The sequence below is a fragment of the Oncorhynchus masou genome, chromosome 24, assembly GCF_036934945.1.
Source record: "Oncorhynchus masou masou isolate Uvic2021 chromosome 24, UVic_Omas_1.1, whole genome shotgun sequence".
NCBI lineage: Eukaryota > Metazoa > Chordata > Actinopteri > Salmoniformes > Salmonidae > Oncorhynchus > Oncorhynchus masou.
The window spans coordinates 92,158,559-92,184,865 of NC_088235.1; the positions used below are offsets into that span (position 1 = coordinate 92,158,559).

General features: G+C 46.5%; 1 protein-coding gene and 1 pseudogene across 3 annotated transcripts; one reads left to right on the top strand and one right to left on the bottom strand.

Annotated features, from left to right (window-relative positions):
• Positions 1 to 223: 223 nt before the first annotated feature.
• On the top strand, positions 224 to 23,727 carry LOC135513026 (capping protein inhibiting regulator of actin dynamics-like). 3 transcript variants are annotated; one of them, XM_064935671.1, is made up of 9 exons: positions 224 to 299; positions 16,448 to 16,616; positions 17,209 to 17,341; positions 17,602 to 17,757; positions 17,887 to 18,129; positions 18,262 to 21,136; positions 21,312 to 21,505; positions 21,643 to 21,802; positions 22,007 to 23,727. In XM_064935671.1, the coding sequence occupies exons 1-9, from the start codon at positions 239 to 241 to the stop codon at positions 22,165 to 22,167; spliced, it is 4,152 nt and encodes a 1,383-aa protein (XP_064791743.1). In that variant the 5' UTR covers positions 224 to 238; the 3' UTR covers positions 22,168 to 23,727. The 3 variants fall into 3 exon arrangements, with proteins under 3 accessions (XP_064791743.1, XP_064791742.1, XP_064791741.1); XM_064935670.1 differs by lacking the exon at positions 224 to 299 and having other exon boundaries at positions 16,450 to 16,616; XM_064935669.1 differs by lacking the exons at positions 224 to 299; positions 16,448 to 16,616; positions 17,209 to 17,341 and having other exon boundaries at positions 17,669 to 17,757; positions 17,850 to 18,129.
• On the bottom strand, positions 22,645 to 26,187 carry LOC135511479 (beta-alanine-activating enzyme-like; annotated as a pseudogene).
• Positions 26,188 to 26,307: the final 120 nt, after the last annotated feature.

The following is a 26,307-nucleotide window of genomic DNA, read 5'->3' on the forward strand; positions in this document are numbered from 1 at the left end:
CTTCAATTACTTTAGTTGCCTTGATGTCATACCTTATCTCCATCCTATATCCCTAACTCTCAATAGAGTGCCTTAAGCAACCCTAATAACTGTAATAACAACCCCAAGGCTGCTGTTTACCTTTCTGTTTGTATTTCCCTTTGTTTCTCCCAAAGCCCCAGAGAGAGGAGGCAACAGCAGCAGCGCCGCTGGCCTGGTCTGGGTAAAAGAGACAGACATTGTGCAGAAGGGCAGATCGATGTTCCCTAAGATTTTACTGCAGTGGTGCGCAGCCCTGTCGAGTTGTGCCGTTGAAATAGGTAAAGGGTTACACTGCTGCATCGCATCCATGCGCTTCGACAATGACAACAAGCTGTTTACGCTGAAAAGCTATACGGCACTTTAGCCGACCCATTGCGCTATCATGACACTGAGTTATGCTATTGAGCTATGGCTGTTAGCTGTCCCACTATGCTTATGGCTATAACCAGTGCTATGAAGCCATGGTGTAGGGCTGTGTCACAGAGGAGGGATGTGGAGCTGTTGGGTGGCTACACAGCAGTGTGATGCTATACCACTGCCACTCTGTGTTGCAGCTGTACCCTTGTCAAAGGCATCTCTCTCTCTCTCTCTGCTTCTGCAGAGCACATAGCCGCTCCTCGTGCTTCTCTCATCCTATCTGCAGCTCTGCTCTCAAGTCTGTCTACTGCGTGCCAACGCACACACACACACAGACACCCACACGCATGTACACACTCACATACACGCACGCACACACACACAGGCACACACATGCAGACAAACGCACGCACACACACAGGCACACACACACACACAGACACAGAGACACACACACACGGTCTCATTGCCACGCAGACACCTGCTCAACATACACTCTCATGTGGTCAGTTCAGCTAAAGCTATTATACTCACACACCGCATATATACGTCCATATCCACACACATACTGTACACACACATACTGTATACAACCATACTGAACACAAACATACTGTACATAAACATACTGTACACACATACAGTGGGGCAAAAAAAGTATTTAGTAAGCCACCAATTGTGCAAGTTCTCCCACTTAAAAAGATGAGAGAGGCCTGTAATTTTCATCATAGGTACACTTCAACTATGACAGACAAAATGAGAAAAAAAATCCAGAAAATCACATTGTAGGATTTTTTATGAATTTATTTGCAAATTATGGTGGAAAATAAGTATTTGGTCACCTACAAACAAGCAAGATTTCTGGCTCTCACAGACCTGTAACTTCTTCTTTAAGAGGCTCCTCTGTCCTCCACTCGTTACCTGTATTAATGGCACCTGTTTGAACTTGTTATCAGTATAAAAGACACCTGTCCACAACCTCAAACAGTCACACTCCAAACTCCACTATGGCCAAGACCAAAGAGCCGGCAAAGGACACCAGAAACAAAATTGTAGACCTGCACCAGGCTGGGAAGACTGAATCTGCAATAGATAAGCAGCTTGGTTTGAAGAAATCAACTGTGGGAGCAATTATTAGGAAATGGAAGACATACAAGACCACTGATAATCTCCCTCAATCTGGGGCTCCATGCAAGATCTCACCCCATGGGGTCAAAATGATCACAAGAACGGTGAGCAAAAATCCCAGAACCACACGGGGGGACCTAGTGAATGACCTGCAGAGAGCTGGGACCAAAGTAACAAAGCCTACCATCAGTAACACACTACGCCGCCAGGGACTCAAATCCTGCAGTGCCAGACGTGTCCCCCTGCTTAAGCCAGTACATGTCCAGGCCCGTCTGATGTTTGCTAGAGAGCATTTGGATGATCCAGAAGAAGATTGGGAGAATGTCATATGGTCAGATGAAACCAAAATAGAGCTTTTTGGTAAAAACTCAATTCGTCGTGCTTGGAGGACAAAGAATGCTGAGTTGCATCCAAAGAACACCATACCTACTGTGAAGCATGGGGGTGGAAACATCATGCTTTGGGGCTGTTTTTCTGCAAAGGGACCAGGACGACTGATCTGTGTAAAGGAAAGAATGAATGGGGCCATGTATCGTGAGATTTTGAGTGAAAACCTCCTTCCATCAGCAAGGGCATTGAAGATGAAACGTGGCTGGGTCTTTCAGTATGACAATGATCCCAAACACACTGCCCAGGCATCTGGAGTGGCCTAGCCAGTCTCCAGATCTCAACCCCATAGAAAATCTTTGGAGGGAGTTGAAAGTCTGTGTTGCCCAGCAACAGTCCCAAAACATCACTGCTCTAGAGGAGATCTGCATGGAGGAATGGGCCAAAATACCAGCAACAGTGTGTGAAAACCTTGTGAAGACTTACAGAAAACGTTTGACCTCTGTCATTGCCAACAAAGTGTATATAACAAAGTATTGAGATAAACTTTTGTTATTGACCAAATACTTATTTTCCACCATAATTTGCAAATAAATTCATTAAAACTCCTACAATGTTTTTCTAATTTTGTCTGTCATAGTTGAAGTGTACCTATGATGAAAATTTCAGGCCTCTCTCATCTTTTTAAGTGGGAGAACTTCCACAATTGGTGGCTGACTAAATACTTTTTTGCCCCACTGTACATGCTTTCACACCTTTCACATACATATACAGTACACCAACACACGTCATAACAATCAATAACACAATCTCTCTCTCACACATCAATGCACACAGTATACTCCAACACATTCCCTCTCTTACATCTCCACATACATCTCCTTGTTCTGTGCTAACTAGAGTCAGTAAGTAGAAAGAGCCATTCTGGGTGAGGCATTTCTAAGAGGCTCTGTCACCATCAGGAAGGAGAAGCATTGAGCAGAGGGAGTACAGCACGCTGCGCTCTCTCTTTCCCTCTACCTCCCTCTCTCTCTGTCTTTCTCTCTACCCCCCTCTCTCTCTGTCTTTCCCTCTACCCCCCTCTCTCTCTGTCTTTTTCCTCTACAGCACGCTGCGCTCTCTTTCCCTCTACCTCCCTCTCTCTGTCTTTCTCTCTACCCCCTCTACCCCCTCTCTCTGTCTTTCCCTCTACCCCCCTCTCTCTCTGTCTTTCCCTCTACCCCCTCTCTTTCTGTCTTTCCCTCTACCCCCCTCTCTGTCTGTCTTTCCCTCTACCCCCTCTCTCTCTGTCCCCTTCCCTCTACCCCCCTCCTCTCTCTGTCTTTCCCTCTACCCCCTCTCTATCTGTCTTTCCCTCTACCCCCTCTCTTTGTCTTTCCCTCTGTCTTTCCCTCTACCCCCTCTCACCGTCTTTCCCTGTCTTTCCCTCTACCCCCTCTCTCTGTCTTTCCCTCTACCCCCTCTCTTTGTCTTTCCCTCTACCCCCTCTCTCTGTCTTTCCCTCTCTACCCCCTCTCTCTGTCTTTCCCCCTTTCCCTCTTTCCCTCTTTCCCTCTTTCCCTCCCCCTCTCTCTCTTTCCCTTCCCCCCACTCTACTTTCCCCCCCTCTACCCCCCTCTCTCTCTACCCCCTCTCTCTGTCTTTCCCTCTACCCCCTCTCTCTTTCCCCTGTCTTTTTCCTCTACCCCCCTCTCTCTCTGTCTTTTCCTGTCTTTCCCTCTACCCCCCTCTCTCTATCTCTGTCTTCCCCCCTCTCTCTCTGTCTTTCCCTCTACCCCCCTCTCTATCTCTGTCTTCCCCCCCCTCTCTCTATCTCTGTCTTTCCTCTCTGTCTTTCCCTCTACCCCCCTTTCTGTATTTCCCTCTACCCCCTCTCTCACTGTCTTTCCCTCTACCCCCTCTCTCTCTGTCTTTCCCTCTACCCCCCTCTCTCTGGCTTTCCCCTCTACCCCCCTCTCTCTATCTCTGTCTTCCCCCCCCTCTCTCTGTCTTTCCCTCTTTCCCTCTTTCCCTCTACCCCCCTCTCTCTCTGTCTTTCCCTCTACCCCCCACTCTCTCTGTCTTTCCCTCTACCCCCCTCTCTCTCTGTCTTTCCCTCTACCCCCTCTCTCTGTCTTTCCCTCTACCCCCTCTCTCTGTCTTTCCCTCTACCCCCCTCTCTCTATCTCTGTCTTCCCCCCTCTCTCTCTGTCTTTCCCTCTACCCCCACTCTCAGAGTCTGATCTACCCCCCCTCTCTCTCTGTCTTTCCCTCTACCCCCCCCCTCTCTCTCTCTCTGTCTTTCCCTCTACCCCCCCACTCTCTCTCTCTTTCCCCCTCTACCCCCTCTACCCCCCCTCTCTCTCTGTCTTTCCCTCTACCCCCCTCTCTCTGTCTTTCCCTCTACCCCTGTCTTTCCCTCTACCCCCCCTCTCTCTCTCTGTCTTTCCCTCTACCCCCCTCTCTCTCTGTCTTTCCCTCTACCCCCTCTTTCTACCCCTTCTCTCTTCTGTCTTTCCTCTACCCCCTCTCTCTGTCTTTCTGTCTTTCCCTCTACCCCCCTCTCTGTCTTTCCCTCTATCCCCCCCTCTCTCTCTCTGTCTTTCCCTCTACCCCCTCTCTATCTCTGTCTTTTCCCCCTCTGTCTTTCCCTCTCCCCCTCTCTTCCCCCCCTCTCTCTGTCTTTCCCTCTACCCCCCCACTCTCTGTCTTTCCCTCTACCCCCCTCTCTCTCTGTCTTTCCCTCTGTCCCCCCCCCCCCTCTCTGTCTCTGTCTTTCCCTCTACCCCCTCCCCCCCTCTCTGTCTTTCCCTCTACTCTGTCTTTCCCTATACCCCCTCTCTCTATCTCTGTCTTCCCCCCCTCTCTTTCTCAATACTGTCTCACACATGCCAGGCTTCTGACCCAAGGGATTGGGATTTACACACCATGTGTTTCCACTGTACATGTGAAAGCCGGTGGCTCAACAAAGTGCAGAGACTGATGAGAGGTGTTGCAGCCAACAAAGTGCAGAGACTGATGAGAGGTGTTGTAGCCAACAAAGTGCAGAGACTGATGAGAGGTGTTGCAGCCAACAAAGTGCAGAGACTGATGAGAGGTGTTGCAGCCAACAAAGTGCAGAGACTGATGAGAGGTGTTGCAGTGCAGAGACATGACAAACAATGTGCAGAGACTGATGAGAGGTGTTGCAGCCAACAAGACTGATGAGAGGTGTTGCAGAACAAAGAGAGACTGATGAGAGGTGTTGTAGCCAACAATGTGCAGAGACTGATGAGAGGTGTTGTAGCCAACAAAGTGCAGAGACTGATGAGAGGTGTTGCAGCCAACAATGTGCAGAGACTGATGAGAGGTGTTGTAGCCAACAAAGTGCAGAGACTGATGAGAGGTGTTGCAGCCAACAAAGTGCAGATGAGAGGTGTTGCTGACTGTTGCAGCCAACAAAGTGCAGAGACTGATGAGAGGTGTTGCAGCCAACAAAGTGCAGAGACTGATGAGAGGTGTTGCAGCCAACAAAGTGCAGACTGATGAGAGGTGTTGCAGCCAACAAAGTGCAGAGACTGATGAGAGGTGTTGCAGCCAGAGGGCTGTGTGTGTGATTGAGGTGTTGAGACAATTGTTTGGTGAGATACAAACAGCATCTTTCATTTGAATCTATTTTTTACAACATTATGTTTCTTAAATTGTCTCTGTTGGAAGTGGTGAACCATGTGGTTTTGTTCAGAAGTTGCACTGCTGTCATGTGTGATGGGTGTTATTCACATTGTGGTTAGGTGGAGGATCTCTAATGGAATGCAGGTCTGGAGGAACAAAGGACTTCCCTGCTGGGCTAACACGTTATCCACAGCTGCAGGGAGAGAAGGAGATAGTTGAGAGAGGGAAGTAGAGAGAGAGTACTGTGAGTATTCTGTGATTGGCTCAGTTAGGATTATCTTGATTTGAAAGATGTGTAATTTTCATGAACACGTTAATTGCAACCCTTTTCTGATCTATGTGAGGTGTTTGTTTGGCTAAGCAATCATTTTATATATATATTCTTTTTTGTTACCTTTATTTAACTAGACAAGTCAGTTGAGAACAAATTCTTATTTACAATGACAGCCCAACACAGACAATGCTGGGCCAATTGTGCGCCACCCTATGGGACTCCCAATCACAACCGGATGTGATACAGCCTGAAATTGCCAGGTAGAATTGTCATTGCCAGGTAGAGGATAAGAGGCCTAGGGAGAGAGAGGAGGGCAAGGGACAAGTGTGCTATTCAAACTGCACACTTTGCATGAACTCTCATGTTTCTCCCTTCACTCAGTGAGTGATGCTCTGTCATCTCCTTTTCTCCTTCCTTACACGGGACAGGACTCACACTCTCACACTAAAGACGACAACAACCCCCGTGTTCCCGCTCTTTTTCTTACCACAGACAATGTGTGTCGTTACCATTGCTAAGGACGCCAGGGAAACTAAGCGTGACACTCATTTATCCAAAAGCCCAGGTAAATATATATATATATATGTATATATATATATATATTTTAAAGTGATTTTAGACAAGGCCTTAAATAGATTGGACTCAGACTAGAATTAATGATAACCTTGGGAGAATACAAGGAGGCCTTTGTTGGCTTATATTTATACCTCTTTTTAACTGTCTCTTTAAGAAATGCATGGTGTGGTGATGCAGTGATGGGTTGTACAGTAACTGATATCAAACGCTTACTGGGCGTATCTTAGACTGATGGTTTAAGGCCTCTGTGTGACCCTGTGTGTGATTTCTGCACTCTGTACCTACGTTTATCACCTATTGATATCTACTTTCCTATGGTGAATGAATACATTCTGAAAGGATGTAATTGAAAGGACAAAAACGAAAGAAAATAAAGCAATGTATCAGGACAGCGAGCAGCACTGTAGATGATTGATTATCCAAGCTAAAGTAAATAACTGAAATTGATCAGTGGAATAGTTTTAGTTAACAACTTTGAATATGGACCTACATAAATCAATACACAGCCTGAGCCCATATCTCTTCACTCAAGGCTTAGGCTTGAAGCATTTCCTTTCTGCATTTACAGACAGCCCGATGTGATGTTAGGCTATAGTTCAAAATATAGGTCTGTGTTGATAGTAGAGAGTAATAATAGCTTTACTATGTAGTCGATTATGTTTCATGCTGACCCTTCAGACTTAACCCTAAAGTAGACGTGTGGAATGCTACTAGTTGTTCTACTCTGCTGAAAACATGTCCTTTCTGGTTTCATTTTTTAAACTTAATTTAACAGTTAAGAACTAATTCTTAATTACAACAGCCTAGGAACAGTGGGTTAACTGCCTTGTTCAGGGGCAGAACAACAGATTTTTACCTTGTCAGCAAGGGGATTCGATCTAACAACCTTTAGGTTACAGGCCCAACAATCTAACCACTGGGCTATCTGCTGCCCCATGCATGAGTGTGTGAGCACGCCAGGGGCAGTGAGTGCAGTATGGGCCAGCCAGTGAAACATAGCAGAAGCAGTGTAGTATGGGCCAGCCAGCTAAACAGAGCAGAGGCAGTGCAGGACAGGCCCTAATGCTGGGAAAAATAGGGCATCATCCACAGTAGAACACTCAGTACTTCCCCAGAGGGAGAAACAGTCAAATCAAAGTTTATTATTGTCACGTGCAAAAAATACACCTTACAGTGAAATGTTACTTACAGGCTCTAACCAATTGTGCGAAATAAAGGTGTGTGTGTGTGTGTGTGTGTGTGTGTGTATGTGTTGGGGGGTAAGTAAAGAAATTAAACAACAGTAAAAAGACATTTGAAAATAACAGTAGCAAGGCTATATACAGACACCGGTTAGTCAGGCTTATTGAGGTAGTATGTACATGTAGGTATGGTTAAAGTCACTATGCATATATGATGAACAGGGAGTAACAGTAGCGTAAAAAGAGGGGTTGGCGGGTGGTGGGTCACAATGCAGATAGCCCGGTTAGCCAATGTGCGGGAGCACTGGTTGGTCGGGCCAATTGAGGTAGTATGTACATGAATGTATAGTTAAAGTAACTATGCATATATGATAAACAGAGAGTAGCAGCAGCGTAAAAGAGGGGTTGGGGGGTGGCACACAATGCAAATAGTCTGGGTAACCATCTGGTTACCTGTTTAGGAGTCTTATGGCTTGGGGGTAAAAGCTGTTGAGATGCCTTTTTGTCCTAGACTTGGCACTCCGGTACCGCTTGCCATACGGTAGTCGAGAGAACAGTCTATGGCTGGGGTCTTTGACCATTTTCAAATCAAATCAAATTTTATTTGTCACATACACATGGTTAGCAGATATTAATGCGAGTGTAGCGAAATGCTTGTGCTTCTAGTTCTGATAATGCAGTAATAACCAACGAGTAATCTAACCTAACAATTCCACAACTACTACCTTACACACACAAGTGTAAAGGGATAAAGAATATGTACATAAAGATATATGAACGAGTGATGGTACAGAACGGCATAGGCAAGATGCAGTAGATGGTATCGAGTACAGTATATACATATGAGATGAGTAATGTAGGGTATGTAAACATTATATTAAGTGGCATTGTTTAAAGTGGCTAGTGATACATTTTTTACATCAATTTCCATCCATATCCATTATTAAAGTGGCTGAAGTTGAGTCAGTATGTTGGCAGCAGCCACTCAATGTTAGTGGTGGCTGTTTAATAGTCTGATGGCCTTGAGATAGAAGCTGTTTTTCAGTCTCTCGGTCCCTGCTTCAATGCACCTGTACTGACCTCGCCTTCTGGATGATAGCGGGGTGAACAAGCAGTGGCTCGGGTGGTTGTTGTCCTTGATGATCTTTATGGCCTTCCTGTGACATCGGGTGGTGTAGGTGTCCTGAAGGGCAGGTAGTTTGCCTCCGGTGATGCGTTGTGCAGACCTCACTACCCTCTGGAGAGCCTTACGGTTGTGGGCAGAGCAGTTGCCATACCAGGCGGGGATACAGCCCGACAGGATGCTCTCGATTGTGCATCTGTAGAAGTTTGTGAGTGCTTTTGGTGACAAGCCGAATTTCTTCAGCCTCCTGAGGTTGAAGAGGTGCTGCTGCGCCTTCTTCACAACGCTTTCTGTGTGGTTGGACCAATTCAGTTTGTTCATGATGTGTACGCAGAGGAACTTAAAACTTACTACCCTCTCCACTACTGTCCCGTCGATGTGGATAGGGGGGTGCTCCCTCTGCTGTTTCCTGAAGTCCACAATCATCTCCTTTGTTTTGTTGACGTTGAGTGTGAGGTTATTTTCCTGACACCACACTCCAAGGGCCCTCACCTCCTCCCTGTAGGCCGTCTCATCGTTGTTGGTAATCAAGCCTAGTTGGATCAGCCTGTAGTGTGGTTTTCCACTTTAATTTTGAGTGTGACTACAAATCCAGACCTCCATGGGTTGATACATTTGATTTCCATTGATAATTTTTGTGTGATTCTGTTGTCAACACATTCAACTATGTAAAGAAAAAAGTATTTAATAAGAATATTTCATTCATTCAGATCTAGGATGTGTTATTTTAGTGTTCCCTTTATTTTTTTGAGCAGTGTAGTTTTCAACTAGGACACTCAGTGAGGATAGAAAAGCATTTTAGTGGGAGAAGTGATAACCTCCTTCCCAGTTCTTGACTTGGATGGAAATAGGGGCCGGTACTCATTTTGGGTACCGGTACTGCTTATATTTAGGTGCAGGAGCTCCGCAATACTTTTTAGCTAAAATTCTATAAGAGGAACAGGAGGTCAAGCAGTAGAACATTTGAGGTGTACTCAGCACCAGTGAGCTCCTGCCCAAGTCAAGCACTGCTCCTTCCACTCTTGAGATACAGTAACAATAGAATATCTATGGATAGCATATCTACACTGATTTCCCCATCATTTCAACAGCAGTCAGGAGATCCATGAGAGACAACTGTCAGACGTTTTATTTTAGACACGGAAATGTGTATCTTATATGACTGGGAGTGTATAACTGACTGGCAAGGAAAGATAATGAGGAAGTAAAGATAGGAAGCAAAGGTCCTCTTATCTCCAGTTCAACTCTGTGGCATGGAAACTGCTTGGTTGTCAAGACTCAATCTCTACCAACTGAAATAATGCCCTGTCAGTGTCTGCTAGTGAAGGGGGTTGCATCGGCCAGGGTTGTGTAGCAGGTAGCTATGATTTATGTTTTTGACAGTAATTTACTGATACAATATTTCACACCTGGTTATTGGTCAATAAATCACATAGCCAATACTAACAAAATTATATTTTGCTCTTGTAATGTAATCATTATGCTATAGTAGCAGTAAGCAACCACCTTGTAGATAAACTAACAGCAAGATTCCTTCATAAGAGCTGTAACTAAATTAGCAGTAATATTTGTGCAATATAAGGTTAATATCTCTGGATGTCTCCTTGTGCACATTGTCATTGTCATTTCCAGAGATAAACTTCTTTACTCAGGAAACTGCATTTTGTTCTCAGATAAACAGGAAATTCATCTTAATATAATTTCCTGTGTGGTGGAGCTTTACTCTATATTATTACAGAGGATTCTGTAGATATATTGGTTTGTTTTGTTTGTGGGCTACCTGGAGTGCTAGCATTCTACAACATGGCAGCTCTGAAATGCTCTGTGAACCAAGGTTATTATAGTAAACGAAAACAAATCATGAAAGGTAAACGAAAATAAACGAAAATTATACTATCTTTGACTCCAAAACAAACTAAAATAATAACCCTAATGAATTATGTTCAGTTTGAGTTTTTTTCTCAACTTTGGGCAAAAATGTAATGGGGTTTCAAGCTACTGAATCTGGAGGGTAAATGCTGCTAGTATATAGCCATGTTTTAAATAGTCCTAGCGTGTGCATCACTATCACTAGCTATCACGGAAAAATGTCTAGTTAGTTAACTTGATTCTTCTTACATGTACTACTTAAGTAAAAAAATATATATTTCCACCATATTGGTGCGCTATTCCTTTTAAATCCAAGTCACAGATAATGACTTAAAGATTTGAACCTAACCTTAGCCCTCGAGAACCCAACTTACGCAAAGCTACACAGCCATATGGTTTTCATTTGAACTGACCACAGCAGGGCCAATGTGTACAACAGTCCCGACACTCTGTCTAACCGTTAATCACTGTGTGCAATGCAGTTTTAGAAAACATAAATCATATCACCAAAATAATTGTACAAATACAAAGATACACTTACTGTGCACCGTTTTAACACAGATTCCCACAGAGGTGTTTTGTGTTGCACTTCCTGAGCTAATGGAAACTCGGGAGGGAACAAAAAAACCTGTCAATTCAAAACTGTGTTACACAAAAAAAAATATCTGTGGTAAAACAGCAAGTGTACATTTATTTTGGATTATAATTAAGTTGAGCGTTCAGGGTTTCCAAAACCGTATAGCAATCCAGGATCAATTGTTTCTAGATAGAGCGTTTCACACTTGAGAAAATCACCTCAGCTAATCAAATGGGATGTGGAATTACTCCAATATAGCATTGGCGTCATGAGAAGGGCTAACCTAACCTATGACTTGACCTATCACCTTATCAAAGATGGTGGATAAATAAGATAGTTTATTCAGGCCATTTACCATTTAAATGTTTTTTAAGGTTCCGTCTGTGTAAGTGGGCGTTCCCTCTCTCGCGTGAGCATGCTTTCCCGCATGAGCTCATGATATCATGACACAAGGCGAGACCCAGATGCAGACACAGGAGGCAGATGGTTGGGGTCTTACAATATTAATTAATCCAATAGGGTAAGGCAAGAGAATGGTCATGGACAGGCAAAAGGGTCAAAACCAGTTCAGAGTCCAGAGTCAGGCATAGGTCAAAACCAGGACGACTATCAAAAAGAGAATGTGAAAAACATGCTGGTTGACTTGACTAACATACAAGATTAACTGGCACAGAGAGACAGGAAACACAGGGATAAATACACAGGGGAGTATAAGCGACACCTGGAGGGGGTGGAGACAATCACAAAGATAGGAGAAACAGATCAGGGTGTGACAGTACCCCCACCGCCCACCCCCCCTACCTCGGCGCATACTTGGCCGACGTCGGTGGAAATCGGCAATGAGCACCTCTCCTCCGGGCCATAACCCTCCCAGTCAACCAGGTACTGGAAACCCCTGCCCCATGGTCGAACCTTCAGGTAGTGTCTCATCGTATACGCTGGTTGGCCACCGATAACCCGGTGGGAAGGATGGGCCTGGAGACAGCAGACAAATGACAGTGAGACACAGGCTTAATCCTAGACACAAGACAGACAGCAGTGGAACTCAGGACTCTGGAGATGGAAAAAGGACCAGTGAACTGTGGAGACCGCTTGCAGGACTCTACCCGAAGGGGCAGATCCCGAGTGGAAAGCCATACCCTCTGCCCATTGCGGTAATGGGGATCTGGGGTTTGGCGACGGTCCTCTTGACGACGATACCTAGAGTTGGTCTTGAGAATAGCCACACTGGCTCTTCTCCAGGTACGTCGACAGCGGTGGACGGCAATCGGAGACCATGTCTACCGGGAGTCCATGGATCCGGAAGACATGCTGCACCATAAGCTGGGCAGAAACGTTGTCGAAGGAAGGCTAGTGTACGATGGGACCCTGGGTGACAGGTCAGCCTGGAGCAATGAGCCCATTCCAGGACCCGGGACCAGAATGGGTTAGGGAATGGGTTAGGGACAAACAGCTGGTTAGCCCAGGTTGGGAGCGTTGCGCCTCGCGAACCAGGTTCTCAATACTCCAATCCACAGTGGCAGCAAGGCATGAGGTAGGGAGAATGGTTTTGGAAGTCGAGGGTGTGTCAGAGGAACTGTATAGGCGGGAGAGAGCATCAGCCTTCATATTTTTAGACCCAGGACGGTAGGAAATGGTAAAGTTGAATCTGGTTAACAGGAGGGCCCACCGGACCTGCCTTGAGTTAAGGCGCTTGGCTAAACGGAGATATTCCAAGTTTTTATGGTTGGTACAGACCAAGAATGGCTGTTCTGCTCCTACCAGCCAGTGCCTCCACTCCTCCAACGCCATCTTCACCGCCAGGAGTTCTCGGTTGCCAACATCATAGTTCCTCTCAACAAGATTGAGACGATGGGACAGGAAGGCACAGGGATGAAGCTTCTGGTCCTGGACAGATCGCTGGGACAGGCTGGCCCCCACTCCAACATCCGAAGCATCCACTTCCAACACAAATTGATGCGAGGGGTCCGGATGGATGAGGATGGGTGCTGTTGTGAATCGATGCTTCAGTTCCACAAAGGCTTTGTCGACAGCTGGAGACCATTTGAACAGTACCTTGGGGGAGGTGAGTGCCGACAGGGGGGCCCGTCAGGGTGTTGTAATCGCGAATGAAACGGCGGTAGAAGTTTGCAAAACCAAGAAACCTTTGCAGCTGCACCCTGGACGTTGGTTGAGGCCAATCCACCACTGCTTTCACCTTTCCAGGATCCATCTGAACATTGCCCTCAGCAATGACATATCCCAGAAAGGGGATAGAAGAGAGGTGGAACTCACACTTCTCGGCTTTCACAAACAATTGGTTTTCCAGGATGCGCTGAAGGACCTGTCTGACATGGAGTACATGTTCTTGGGCAGATCGGGGAAAAAACAGGATGTCGTCCAGGTAGACAAACACAAACCAGTTTAGCATGTCCAGAAGCACATCATTGACCAAAGCCTGGAAGACAGCGGGGGCATTGGTGAGTCCAAATGGCATGATCTGGTACTCATAGTGTCCACTGGCTGTGTTGAAGGCTGTCTTTCCACTCATCCCCCTCGCATATTCGAACCAGTTGGTAAGCATTCCGAAGGTCCAACTTAGAATACATGATAGCCCCATGAAGATGTTCAAACTCTGACGAGAGGAGCGGTAGGGGGTAACGATTTTTGACAGTGATATCATTAAGCCCCCGGTAGTCAATGCACGGGCGCAGTGTCTTGTCTTTCTTCTCTACAAAGAAAAACCCTGCGCCGGCAGGAGATGTAGAAGGACGGACGGCCCAGTGGCCAGAGACTATGTACTCCTCCATAGCAAGGGTCTCTGGTTCGGACAGAGAGTACAACCAACCCCGAGGTGGTGTAGTGCCTAGGAGAAGATCAATGGCACAATCATAAGGACGGTGCGGGGGAAGGGAAGTAGCACGTGCCTTGCTAAACACTTCCAGGAGGTCATGGTATTCCGTGGGGATAACAAAGACATCCACTGTCTTGTTAACCTCCTGAGGAAGACGACTAGGGGAAGGCTGTGCTGCTTGAAGGCAGTGACAATGGCAAAATGTGCTCCAACCCAGGATGGAGCTTGTGGTCCAGTCAATCACAGGATTGTGCTGTTGGAGTCAGGATAATCCTAAAACAACCGGAACATGGGGAGATGCAATGAGGAGGAACTGTATTGTCTCACTGTGGTTACCAGAAACCCGTAATTGAACGGGCACACTATTATGGGTGACTTACCCTATAGAGCGACCGTCCAGTGCCCTAGCAACCATGCGCACAGAGAGAGGCTGAGTCGGAATACCAAGCTCTGAAGCTATCGTGGCATCCATAAGTCATTTATCAGCCCCAGAGTCAATGAGCACCCAGAGAGACTTAGATTGGTCTCCCCACAGCATAAGAGCAAAAAGGAGTGTGCAGGTGATGGGAATTAGGGAACTCCCAGTCAGGAGTATCCAACTCACCTGTCGTAGATTCACGAGAGAGCTCGGGTGACCTCGACTCCTCTCAGAAAAGCTGCCTTCGGAAACTTCCAGATTCCAAAGGTAAACACGTCATATCAGGTGCACGAGTGTGCCAGAGACCAGACCTCCTCTCACTCTTGAGTTCCCTTAGGCGTCCATCAATTTTAATGGTTAAGCCGATAAGAGAGGTGCGGTCCACCGGCAGTTCCCGAGCAGCTAACTCATCCCTTACCTCCTCAGATAATCCGTGCAGAAAAGTATCGAAAAGAGACTCCAGATTCCAGGCACTCTCGGCGGCCAACGTGCGAAAATCCACCGCTTGGTCTGCCACATTACGGGAGTTTTGACGTAAGTCAAGCAGTTTGCTGGCCGCCTTTCTCCTGGGTACCGGAGACTCAAAAACTTCTCACCTCTGCCATGAATTCCTCCAAATGACAGATACTTGTTCCCAAACTGCCGGAGCCCAGGAGAGCGCCCTTCCCGACATTAGCATAATTATATACGCTATCTTTGATTGGTCTGAAGAAAACGAAGATGGCTGTAGCTCAAAAAATAAGCGAGCACTGAGAACGAAAACCCCGGCAGGTACCAGGATTTCCCGAATATCGCTCTGGAGGTGGTAAGCAGGGTTGACGGGGAGTCGGGATAGGCTGTACAAACTCACCACAGAAAGGAGAAAAAGTGAATGGGTGATTGTTTTTTTTCAGAGGTGGCAGACAGTCTCTGAGCAAACTCCCTGGTTTTCTCCATAATAGCCTTTAACCCATGGTCGTGGCGTTCCATCAAGCGACTGAGCCCTTCCAAAAGGCCCTATAGCAACTCCTGATGTCTCCCAATGGTGGCTCCCTGCAGGGAGACAGCTAGGCGGAGCTAGTCCAAGTCTGCTGGGTCTGTCATGGCCAGTTCGTACTATCATGACACAAGGCGAGACCCAGTTGCAGACACAGGAGGCAGATGGTTGGAGTCTTAGAATATTTCTTAATCCAATAGGGTAAGGCAAGAGAATGGTCATGGACAGGCAAAAGGGTCAAAACCAGTTCAGAGTCCAGAGTCAGGCAGAGGTCAAAACTAGGACGACTATCAAAAAGAGAAGAGCAAAAGGAGTATGGGAAAAACATGCTGGTTGACTTGACTAACATACAAGATGAACTGGCACAGAGAGACAGGAAACACAGGCGACACCTGGAGGGGGTGGAGACAATCACAAGGACAGGTGAAACAGATCAGGGCATGAACACACAGTTCCTCCATAATATCTGACATGCTCACAGGAGAGAGGGAACAGCTGGCTCTGGTCTACTTTGTGTACTCTCCCTAGTCGCCATACCTGCCCGACCAGAAAAAAAATGTGTCAGTGAGATGTCTCGCTTTCTTTTCTGTCTTTGACCTTACGTGCAGTTGCATAAAGTAACAACCCAAAAACAAACAAAAAACAATATAACCCAAATGCCTCCTAGGCTCCCACTCATGCTTTCTGTCCCTAACACTAAACCTAAAACTGAAACTAAATAATATAAAAACGAAGTTAAACTAAATAAAAACTAGAAAATCAGGTCTGAAAACTCACTGAAACTTAACTGATTTGGAAAAAAAACAAAAAAACGAATGGAAATAAAAACACAAAAATATAATAACCTTACTGTTGACATTAGGAGCTCCCTACACTTAAATAAGAGATCTGTTGGTCAGCTAAGTTGCTGCTCAGATGAAACACCATCTGACAAGGTCACAAGTGACAGGACAGTCATGATAAGCAGACAGTCATGATGAGCTTCACCGCCATTGTTTCTGTGTTTGTAGTAAACTTCTGGTTATGCGGTTACATAGCTGGAATTTTCAAGGGCCACTCATGTAGATGTAATTATACAGTCCACCACGGATGTGATAATAAAGAGCGATAAGGTGATAGTGTGTAGCTTTGGTTATCATTTCTCTTTCTGCCTGCAGAGAGGCGACGACAGGGCAAATTCCAGCCGTTCAGACGCCTGTTTGGGAAGAGGAAGAAGAAGGCAGCAGAGCAGGACTTCAATACAGCAGAGCTGAAGGCTAGCTTCTCCACAGGGGAAGTGTCTAACGGAGTCATCTCAGATGATGAGGAGACCAATCAACATCTGAGGTAAACAGGACATCCATGCATTCTGTTTCATATTATGAGAAATACTCCAGTAGTCCAGGTTGCATTTATACACTGTTCATAATGTTGTCATGAGGACATGCAATGCAGTTGAGTTGCTCTACATTGCCGTTTTCCCCCTATTGCTTGTACAGGTCCCCACCTCAAAATGAAACAAGCTCTGAACACAGGTCTTATCAATAACTTAGACTGCATGGACTTGAGCACATTGTCTTTAATCCCTTCCAGTAAGCCACACCCAGACCACAGAGAAAGCCTCTAATACTATTTCCGCTAAGACCCAACGTGGATCCCACATATGTTATCATGTGGCTTCATGTTTGGCATGCAATATTATCTATTTTCGAGTCGCCAGATTCAACTAAATCTCAGTCTGGTGAGAAAGGGGTGCAGTTCAGTTGAAATGTGGTCTGCTTGACTGACTTTTAGATTTTAATTGGTGGAGTTTAGAGTGTGTGAAATGGTTTCTGTTTGTGCAAATGAATGTGCTCAGGGATACTACATATGTCAGGAATTAATGAGTGACTGACTGTAATAGCATGCTATAACTGTAGCTCCCGTTATGTCTTTACAGGGAGCTGAACCCCATTGGGTCTCAAGCCCTCTCCCACGACAGTGTGTTTATCCCAGAAGAAGCAGTACAGGAGCTCAGCCCAGAACAAACCATGTCCCAGGAAAACGTATCCGATAAAGTCAGGAACTTGCAGGTGGGCCTTAAACACACATTCAGATGTATATTCACAGTCTTGGTTGATGACTCTAATTACCATGTACTCGAAAGTCAACTGTTGCTCCCAGATAACAGACACTATAACGTTACTGCTGTGTGTGTGTGTGTGTGTGTGTGTGTGTGTGTGTGTGTGTGTGTGTGTGTGTGTGTGTGTGTGTGTGTGTGTGTGTGTGTGTGTGTGTGTGTGTGTGTGTGTGTGTGTGTGTGTGTGTGTGTGTGTGTGTGTGGAAAATGCAGCGGCAGATAGCACAGAATATCAAGTTTGGCCAGAAGCACCCCTCTCTGGGGAAGAGTGAGGGAGACGAGGGCAGCTCGGATGAAGAGGAGGTGCCCAATAGCCCTCTGAGGGTCTTAGCCCAAGTGGAGGCTGAGCCAGTGGACACAGAGCCAAAGGTAATAGCGGATCATTAATTGCATAATGTTTGGTTCACTGTTAGCTTATAATGATACCGTATTAACTCAAATCATTTTTGTTGGAAATATAGGAAGAGAGTGAAAATGTTATGTTTCCATGACAACCAGGGGGCCAGTCAGGACCAAGAGGCTGGTGAGAGCCATGGAGCTCCCCAGGCTGAAGCCCCCAGCACTCCAGTGAAATCTTCCAGGTCCAAACAAGTTCTTCCAGCCATCGGCACCATTGAGTCCATCGACCTGGATGAAGTCTCACAGTCTGTCCCTCGGCTGGACAACACCGCTGCCAAGCATAAGCTGTCTGTCAAACCCAAAAACCAGAGGATCTCCCGCAAGCACCACCGGTATACACAGGTGAGAGGGGGTCATGGTCCTTACAGTTGGTGGTCTTTCTTTGGTTTGAATGTGCATACATAGAATTGTCATGTAGACTGAATATAGTGAGAAAGCTCACCAATAGAAATCAAAATACATAATTTTTTCCAGGATCTGAAAGAGGTGGATATCCCTGGCATACAGCAGGAGGAGAAAGATGCAGCAGACAGCCAACACAGGAACGCTGAGGAGGAGACACCCCCAGAGAAAACCAAGAAGCAGAAACTGCAGGAGGAGGAGAGAGGGGAGTCCAGGAGAAAGAGAGAACTGGCGGAACAGAGGCACAGAGAGGAAGAGGAAGATAGGAAGAAGAAAGCCGAGGAATGGCGGCTGTGTGAGTTAGAGGAGGAGCGATGTTGCAAACAAGAGGAGAGATGTATACTTAAAAAGGAGGAGGAAAGGAGGCAGAGAGAGGTTATGGAGAGGATGATGAAAGAAGAAGAGGAGAGGAGGCAGAGAGAGGAGATGGAGAGGATGATGAAAGAGGAAGAAGAGAGGAGGCAGAGAGAGGAGATGGAGAGGAGGATGAAAGAAGAAGAAGAGAGGAGGCAGAGAGAGGATATGGAGAGGAGGATGAAAGAAGAAGAGAGGAGGCAGAGAGAGGAGATGGAGAGGATGATGAAAGAAGAAGAGGAGAGGAGGCAGAGAGAGGAGATGGAGAGGATGATGAAAGAAGAAGAGGAGAGGAGGCAGAGAGAAGATATGGAGAGGATGATAAAAGAAGAGGAGAGGAGGCAGAGAGAGGAGATGGAGAGGAGGATGAAAGAAGAAGAGGAGAGGAGGCAGAGAGAGGAGATGGAGAGGAGGATGAAAGAAGAAGAGGAGAGGAGGCAGAGAGAGGAGATGGAGAGGAGGATGAAAGAAGAAGAGGAGAGGAGGCAGAGAGAGGAGATGGAGAGGAGGATGAAAGAAGAAGAGGAGAGGAGGCAGAGAGAGGAGATGGAGAGGATGATGAAAGAAGAAGAGGAGAGGAGGCAGAGAGAGGAGATGGAGAGGATGATGAAAGAAGAAGAGGAGAGGAGGCAGAGAGAGGAGATGGAGAGGAGGATGAAAGAAGAAGAAAGAAGGATGAGAGAGGATTTGGAGCTTATGCAACGAGAGGAGAAGGAGAGGACACTGGAGGAAGAGGAGAAAGAGGAAGAGGAAAGGAGTAGGAAAGAAGAAGAGGAGAGGAAGCAGTGTGAACTGGAGGCAGAGCGTCTTCATGTAGATGAGGAAAAGAGACTAGAAGAGGCAGAAGAGGAGGAGAGAATGACAAAGCAGGTGAAGAAAAAGAGAAAACTGCTTGCAGAGGAAGAGAGGAAGAAAAATGAGGAGGAGGAGGAGAAGAGGCTGTGTGCAGAAGCGGCTGCGAGCAGCTCTGACCCTGAGAGGAAGAGGAGGGCAGAGGAGGTGCGCCGGAGAGAGATGGAGAAGAGACAGAGGCCGTTCACCGTCAAAGGGTCCTCTGGGGAGAAGCAGATCCTGTTCCAGAAGGTCAACCTAACGTCTGTTATACCGGCCTCCAGTCAGCAGGGGAGCGCTGTGACTGAACACAGAGAGAGAGCCAAGGCCTCATCGCTTGGAGGAGCTGACTCCCCCACCCTCCTGTCCTCTCAGTATGTCCGCCACACAGCCATCCTGGTGACAGGTGCCCAGCTATGTGGGACTGCTGTCAACCTGGACCATATCAACGAAATCGCTTGTAAGTCTCTCCTGGGTCTGGCAGATGAAAAGAAAACTGCCATGGTAACCCCACCACCAACCAAGAGCAAGACTTCACCAGTACGTAAGTCTGGAAAAACCAAATCCCTCAGTGAGTCCACAGACCAGTCCAGTGCAGCCGTTCTTGCCGAGTGGGCCAGTATCCGCTGCAAGATATTTAAGGGGGCAGAGGAGGGGAAGTATGAGGAATACCCAGACCCCCATAGCCAAAACCGACCCAGCAGTGAGGACCAGAGTCCGTTCCCCCATACCAACCTCAGGAAGACCATGTCCGCCAGCGCCAAGTTCTCCATCACTCCGGCCAGGAAGAAGTTTGCCGACTCCAGCAGGAACTCTGAGGTGTTGAATCCGGAAGAGAAGGAAGGAGGAAGCCCAGCCTCTGCTCTCTCCAACACCTCCTCCAGCACCTCTGTTCCCTCTGCAGCCTCAACAGCCCCAGGCCGCAAAGCCCAGAGCACGGGTGGTAAGACCGCCCGGATCGCAGATGGAAAAGGGGAGTGCATGTTTGCCAAAGACCTCCCATCGTTCATAGTCCCCAGGTCTTCCCAGTGGTCCCCCAGACCTGAGGGGTCAGTGACAGACGCTGTGAGCCTGGGAGGAGAATCAGAGGACTCTGACGGCCGGGAGGAAGGGAGGGAGCAGGGCCAGCCCTCTCCGTTTGGGATCAAGCTGAGGAGGACCAACTACTCCCTCCGCTTCCACAGTGATCAGTCGACAGACAAGAGGAAGAAGAGGTACAGCGCCGGTGACAGCTTCAACGGTGTCCCCTCACCTCTGACCCCCATTGACCCTGACTCTGACACCTCAGTTTTCTCTGATAGATCCAGCCCTGCGTCTCCATTCAGAGAGAGCATTCCCGGGGTAAAGCCTGGACATATGGTTGTATCTCTTCCAAAGCTCCGGGCCAAGGCAGGCAAGTCTCCCACCCCTTCCATGCACAGCGAGGAGGAGAAGCCTTCCAAACCCTCACTCTACCAAAGACCGAGCACATCCCCTAAACCTTTCACCCCTCCCCCCTCTCCACTCCCCAAGGTGGGCAGAGGGGGTTCAAGCGATGCAGTGGTCCAGAGGACGAGGGTGGGGGCTGATTCAGCTGGCCATGAGGAGCGAGATGAGAGGAGGGAAGAAACCTCAGCTGTGGCCCAGCTCCACAGGAACGGCCAGGGACAGGGCCAGGGGGGTCAGAGGGAGGAGGAGCCCAAGGAGAAGAGGTCCTTCTTCCCCTCCATCAGTATGCCCTGGAGGGAGAAGGCTGACAGGAAAACAGAGCTCATCAGGAAAGGTTAGTGTCATCTTGGGAAGCGCATGTACTGCTAGTAATCCAATCTCCATGACAGAGATTTTATGGATTGTTTTTTTTTTATCGAGTAGGGATGTCACACCTGCATTTTAATTACTTGAGTGATTTTGTGTGTATGATGTCAAGTATGATGGTTGTCTCATCTCACCACTTACAGAGGGGAAGCCATCGCTGCAGAGCAGGCACTCGTTAGACAGCGTACGGGTCCAGGACAAGGAGGCTGGCCCTCCGTGGATCACTCTGGCACTGCAGAAACAAAAGGGCTTCAAAGAGCACCAGCAGAGCCGAGACGAGCGCCGCAGCAATAGAGAGGCCAAACTGCCTGAGAAACAGGCCAAGGACAAAGACAGCGTATGATACTGCACTTTAACACACATTACTGTCCTTACCTTCATACCATTATGATTATGCTTATGCAGAGAGAGAAATGCATTCAGGGCAGTAGGAGAGACTGGGACAGTCCGCTAAAAGGTACATGTGTTTCACAGTGTGTGTTGGTTAGTCCTTCAGAGGGTAAGGGGAGTGGAAACACCAGCCCTCCCAAATCACAGACACCGGAGGAGACCAAGAGACCAGACACCCTCCTGGGCTGCTTTGAGCGCCGGGACCACCTGAAGAAAGCCAACACTCTGCCCAGCACAGTCACAGGTAAGAGCTTTCATATTCACAACTGTTTGTCATCACACTTTCCCAAGATCAGATCAGACAGTTAGGATATCTCACATATGAAGCATGATTCTATTACATCTGGATCATCATAATCAAACAAATCTGTTATCAAACTGGGTTATACACTTTTATGGTGTCCTCAGCATGCATTATAACCCTTTCTCTCTGGGTCTTGTGTTACAGTTGAGATTGCAGACTCCACACCATCGCCCCCTGCAGTGAAGGAGGTGACCAAGCGCTTCCCGTCCACTGACTCTCCCCAGGTGTCCACTGAGCCGGCCTGGTTAGCTCTGGCCAAGCGCAAGGCCAAGGCCTGGAGTGACTGCCCTCAGATCATCAAATAACCTCCTCTAACCTCTACATTGCATCAGTACTGTACACACACTGCCCATGAACTATGACCCCTGTCCCAAACCCTCCCGACCTCTCCTCTCTGCCCCTGATCTGCCCCTGCACTCTAACCTCAACCCAAGCCTCCCCTATTTCACCATAACCATGTACTTGTATGATTAAAAGTGTGTTTCACATTCATAATATAAACACAGTCACACATTTACAAACACGAACACTCAGTACAAGCATGCACTTATACAAACACCTGAAAACACAAAGTTTAAGATTACCTGGCTGTATGTTATCAACTATATAATATCTTCCAACAAGTCAAAAGATCCTACTGTAGCCAATCATGGCCACAGCTGGCCTTTGCAATAGCCAATCCCAACCCTTACTTCCCAACAGTAGCCAATCAAAGCACCACGGCTGTAAATAAATCATGCACTTAACATAATACAAGAAAAAAAGCTTATGTATTGAAAAGATCAATCCCACAGGTCTGAAAAGGGATATAGATTCTTCATTCAAGGGTACTTTGGGGAACAGTGTTTTAAGGGCTACCAGTAACCAATAAACCAACATGACAGATGATCACCCAATTGTATCACCCTAAGAACCACAATATTTCTGTTACCTTATCTTGTGGGTATTATTTCAAGCACTGATTTTAACAGTGATGAAACAATATATTTGTAATCTCTGAGCCTTGTCTGCGTTGTACAAAAGCTTCTTTTTTTTAAACTTGTATTCAAAAGCAGTACTTAGTATAACTATTCTCACTGTGCCCGTGATGACTGTGACAGCTGTCTAAGATACTATATTGCAGAAAAAAAAATCCCTTCACAAAGTTGTTTGAAAATCACCGCAGTTTGTAAAATAACACTAAAATCTGTCAGAATCAAATGTCGACTGCACTGAAACACAGCACTAAAGACCAAGGTTCAAGTGGTTGAATTGCACAGTATTCTTACCATTCTAATGTGTCATGGATTTTGCTTTGCTATGGAAAGAGACTACCTGCCTGCTGTAACATCCCATGTGCTCAAGTCACTGCTAATGTGATGATCCATAAGGCCTTTACATGGTCCTCCAGCATTTGGAAAGTCACATTCTCTGAATCCCATCATTGGACAAGTTTAACTATATCACATCCTCTTAATTTACCTCAATGTGATTTGAACCAATCAGCCCTGCTGTGAGAACCTCTGCTGGGCTGTTTGTTGGTGACTGACAGCGTATGGATATTTCTTCCATCATTATCTTCCTCTCACTACTCAATGTAATGATCTGTATGTATGGATGTAAGTATGGATGTATGTTAGAGGCAGTTTTACCAGGACATTGGTCAGAAAAAAAGCCTGTAAGGCTCAGTCAGTCACTTTGTCATTTATTTGTATTATTTTTTAAACATTTGGTCGTGTGCAATAGTGTAGTATACAAAGTGGTGTATGTAAAACTAATTGGGGTAATAATTGCACTTTTTTGTCCCACTTCAAAAAGGTATTCATGAGAACATCTTTAAAGTGATGCAAATGTTATGAATTATAAATTAAATACTGATGTCTGAACTCAAAGCCTCAAGTCATATTTCTCCTCCAAATTAGTATCAATAGTTTGCATTTGTTTCCTATATTACTTTTAAATATTATAACATAGTACAAAAATACATGATGTCATACATGTCATCTCAGGAAACTATTCGAGCTCATCTGTCGGCTCCACAAAGTCATTGCGTCATTCGACCACCAGGAGCGCTGACACACCACAGGAGAGGAGCTCCATAGGCAGAGAGAGGCTCTCAGAGTTCCATTCTCTCCATCCAGAACACACAGGGTCCCATCTGTGGAGGCCAGGCCCACCAATGTACCTTCTATACCTCAGGGTGACCCCTCAAACACACAGGGGCTGGAGTACACCCTACTGGTAGAGCCACATCAATGAGCCGTCAGTACAGTTCAGACAGTACACACACCCGTCATGTGACCCACACACAATGCTCTGCTTGTCTGGTGTGATGCAGGGGGATGATAAGACTGCCCTTGGTCACATACTGCCACAGCAGCAGAAAACACAGTATTAAAGATAAAACACATAAGTGAGCAATATCAATAGTTACTTGGTGAAAATGAAGATGTGAAGGAGAAAGACTAAAAATGGACATTATCTTAGTGTCAGTTCTTCCTCTCACCATTTTCCCTGTGTGTCTGAGGCAGCAGATGTTTCCATCCACAGAGCTGATGATTAGGTTTCCAATGAAGCAGCTTGGGATGGAGAAACATTTAGTCTTCCTGGAATACATCTACAGGACCATACCAGTGTCCTGAAACAGAAAAAGAGTTTGAATCTTTTCTCATTCACACACAAGCATCTGTGAGTTTTGCAGGCAAGAAAGCATGGACACTCACAGGATGGAGACAGAGGAAGTTTACACCAAGGGTGGCGACACACTGCTGTCAGAGAGGGATGGAGACAGGGTGAGGAGAACACATCTCCACTCCCACAGTGGTGCATCCACACACACTGCCGAGCCTAGAATACACACAAAAACACAATTATACAGTACTGAGCATGTGATGCAAGATTTACACTTGACACACACACACACACACACACACACACACACACACCTGTGGGTCAAGGGCATAGACGTGGCCATCCTTCGACCCCACCATCACCAAGCCTGCGAGTGGGTCCACAGTAGGACAGCTCTTCACAGCATCTCCAGTCTCAAACACCCACTGTCTCCCCAGACTGCACACACAGTTAACACACACAGCCATCATAGCACCCTGAGATTAAACACAGTTAACACACACAACCATCATAGCACCCTGAGATTAAACATTGATAACACACAGCATATATCCTCAATATACACTGTAGAATAGACATAGAATAGAAGACTAAATTAAACATAACCAAAAAAACAGATGCTTTATGTGGATGCTGACCAACCACGATGAGTCTTCCACATCGGGACACAGCAGCAGAGGACTCAATCCTGTCCTGAGACCATTTATAACACAACAGCCCCCCAGTGACAGGTCCAGGGCCTGCATCATGTGGGAATGGGAACCAATGAACACTGTGGCCCTGGGGCCTCCTCTCTGGACCAGCAGGACTGGAGAGGCATCCACACACCTCTCTGTCTGACTGCAAGCTCACCCTCATCTCCAGACCTACAGCCTCTCTAAGGAGAGGGATAACACTGCTAGCACTGGGCTCATTGGTTTCCACTGCCTAGGAATGGTTGTGTTCTGTCCTCTTATTGGACCCAAATGTCTGGGAGTGGCTGGATTATGTGCTCTCTTTTTTCCTATGTGAGTGTATTTCTTGTTCTTATGATTGGTCCCTCTGAGTCTGAGTTTTCATTGGTCCTCAAAGGGTCTGAATGACCCATCTCTACAACCTCCTCTGGTCTCCTTACCACATTACATCTTAAATCCCTCTTCACAGAATAAATGACAACTCCCAGTGGTGTCTCTGCAGGGTCTGTATGCGGTCTCTTGGGCTGTGCTGAGGAGACAGGGTCTGCTGGATGTTTCTTGTCCACAGGATGGGACGTCCAGCTGTGCTCTAACTGGAGAGTTTCTGTGGCAACATGGTACAGGACGTCTGAGAAGGATCCGTCCAGTATAGCCTCCAGAAGCCCAGATGAAGTTACTCCTACGGTGGTGGTGATGTCATCACAGAGATGCAGGGCTTGCAGTGAGTGGCCTCCACTAAACAGGAAGTCGGAGTCCTCCTGGATAGTTTCATCCTCCGCCTGACCTATAAAGACTCCTGAAATACACAAATATACATGTACAAATATGTAAACTCTTGATGTAAAAGGGATACTGACTTGTTTGTATGTTTGTACTTAAGTGTCAAAAGTAAATGTAGTTGCCAAAATATACTTAAGTATCAAAGTAAATGTACAAATAATTTTAAATTCCTTATATTATTAAACAAACAAGACGGCACAATTAAACTTTTTTTAATTATTTTTTACCAATAACCAGGGTCCCATTCCAACACTCAGACATAATTTACAAATAAAGCATTTGTGTTTAGTGAGTCCGCCAGATCAGAGGCAGTGGGGATGACCATGGATATTCTCTTGATAGGTATATACATTTGAACATTTTCTGTCTTGTTGGCTAACG

Bases quoted from the DNA above. Each gene is read 5' to 3' on its own strand.
- LOC135513026 (XM_064935671.1), top strand. From the start codon at position 239: ATGTTCCCTAAGATTTTACTGCAGTGGTGCGCAGCCCTGTCGAGTTGT. The intron at 21,137-21,311 runs GTTAGTGTCATC...CACCACTTACAG, and splicing joins AACAGAGCTCATCAGGAAAG to AGGGGAAGCCATCGCTGCAG. The intron at 21,803-22,006 runs GTAAGAGCTTTC...CTTGTGTTACAG, and splicing joins TCTGCCCAGCACAGTCACAG to TTGAGATTGCAGACTCCACA.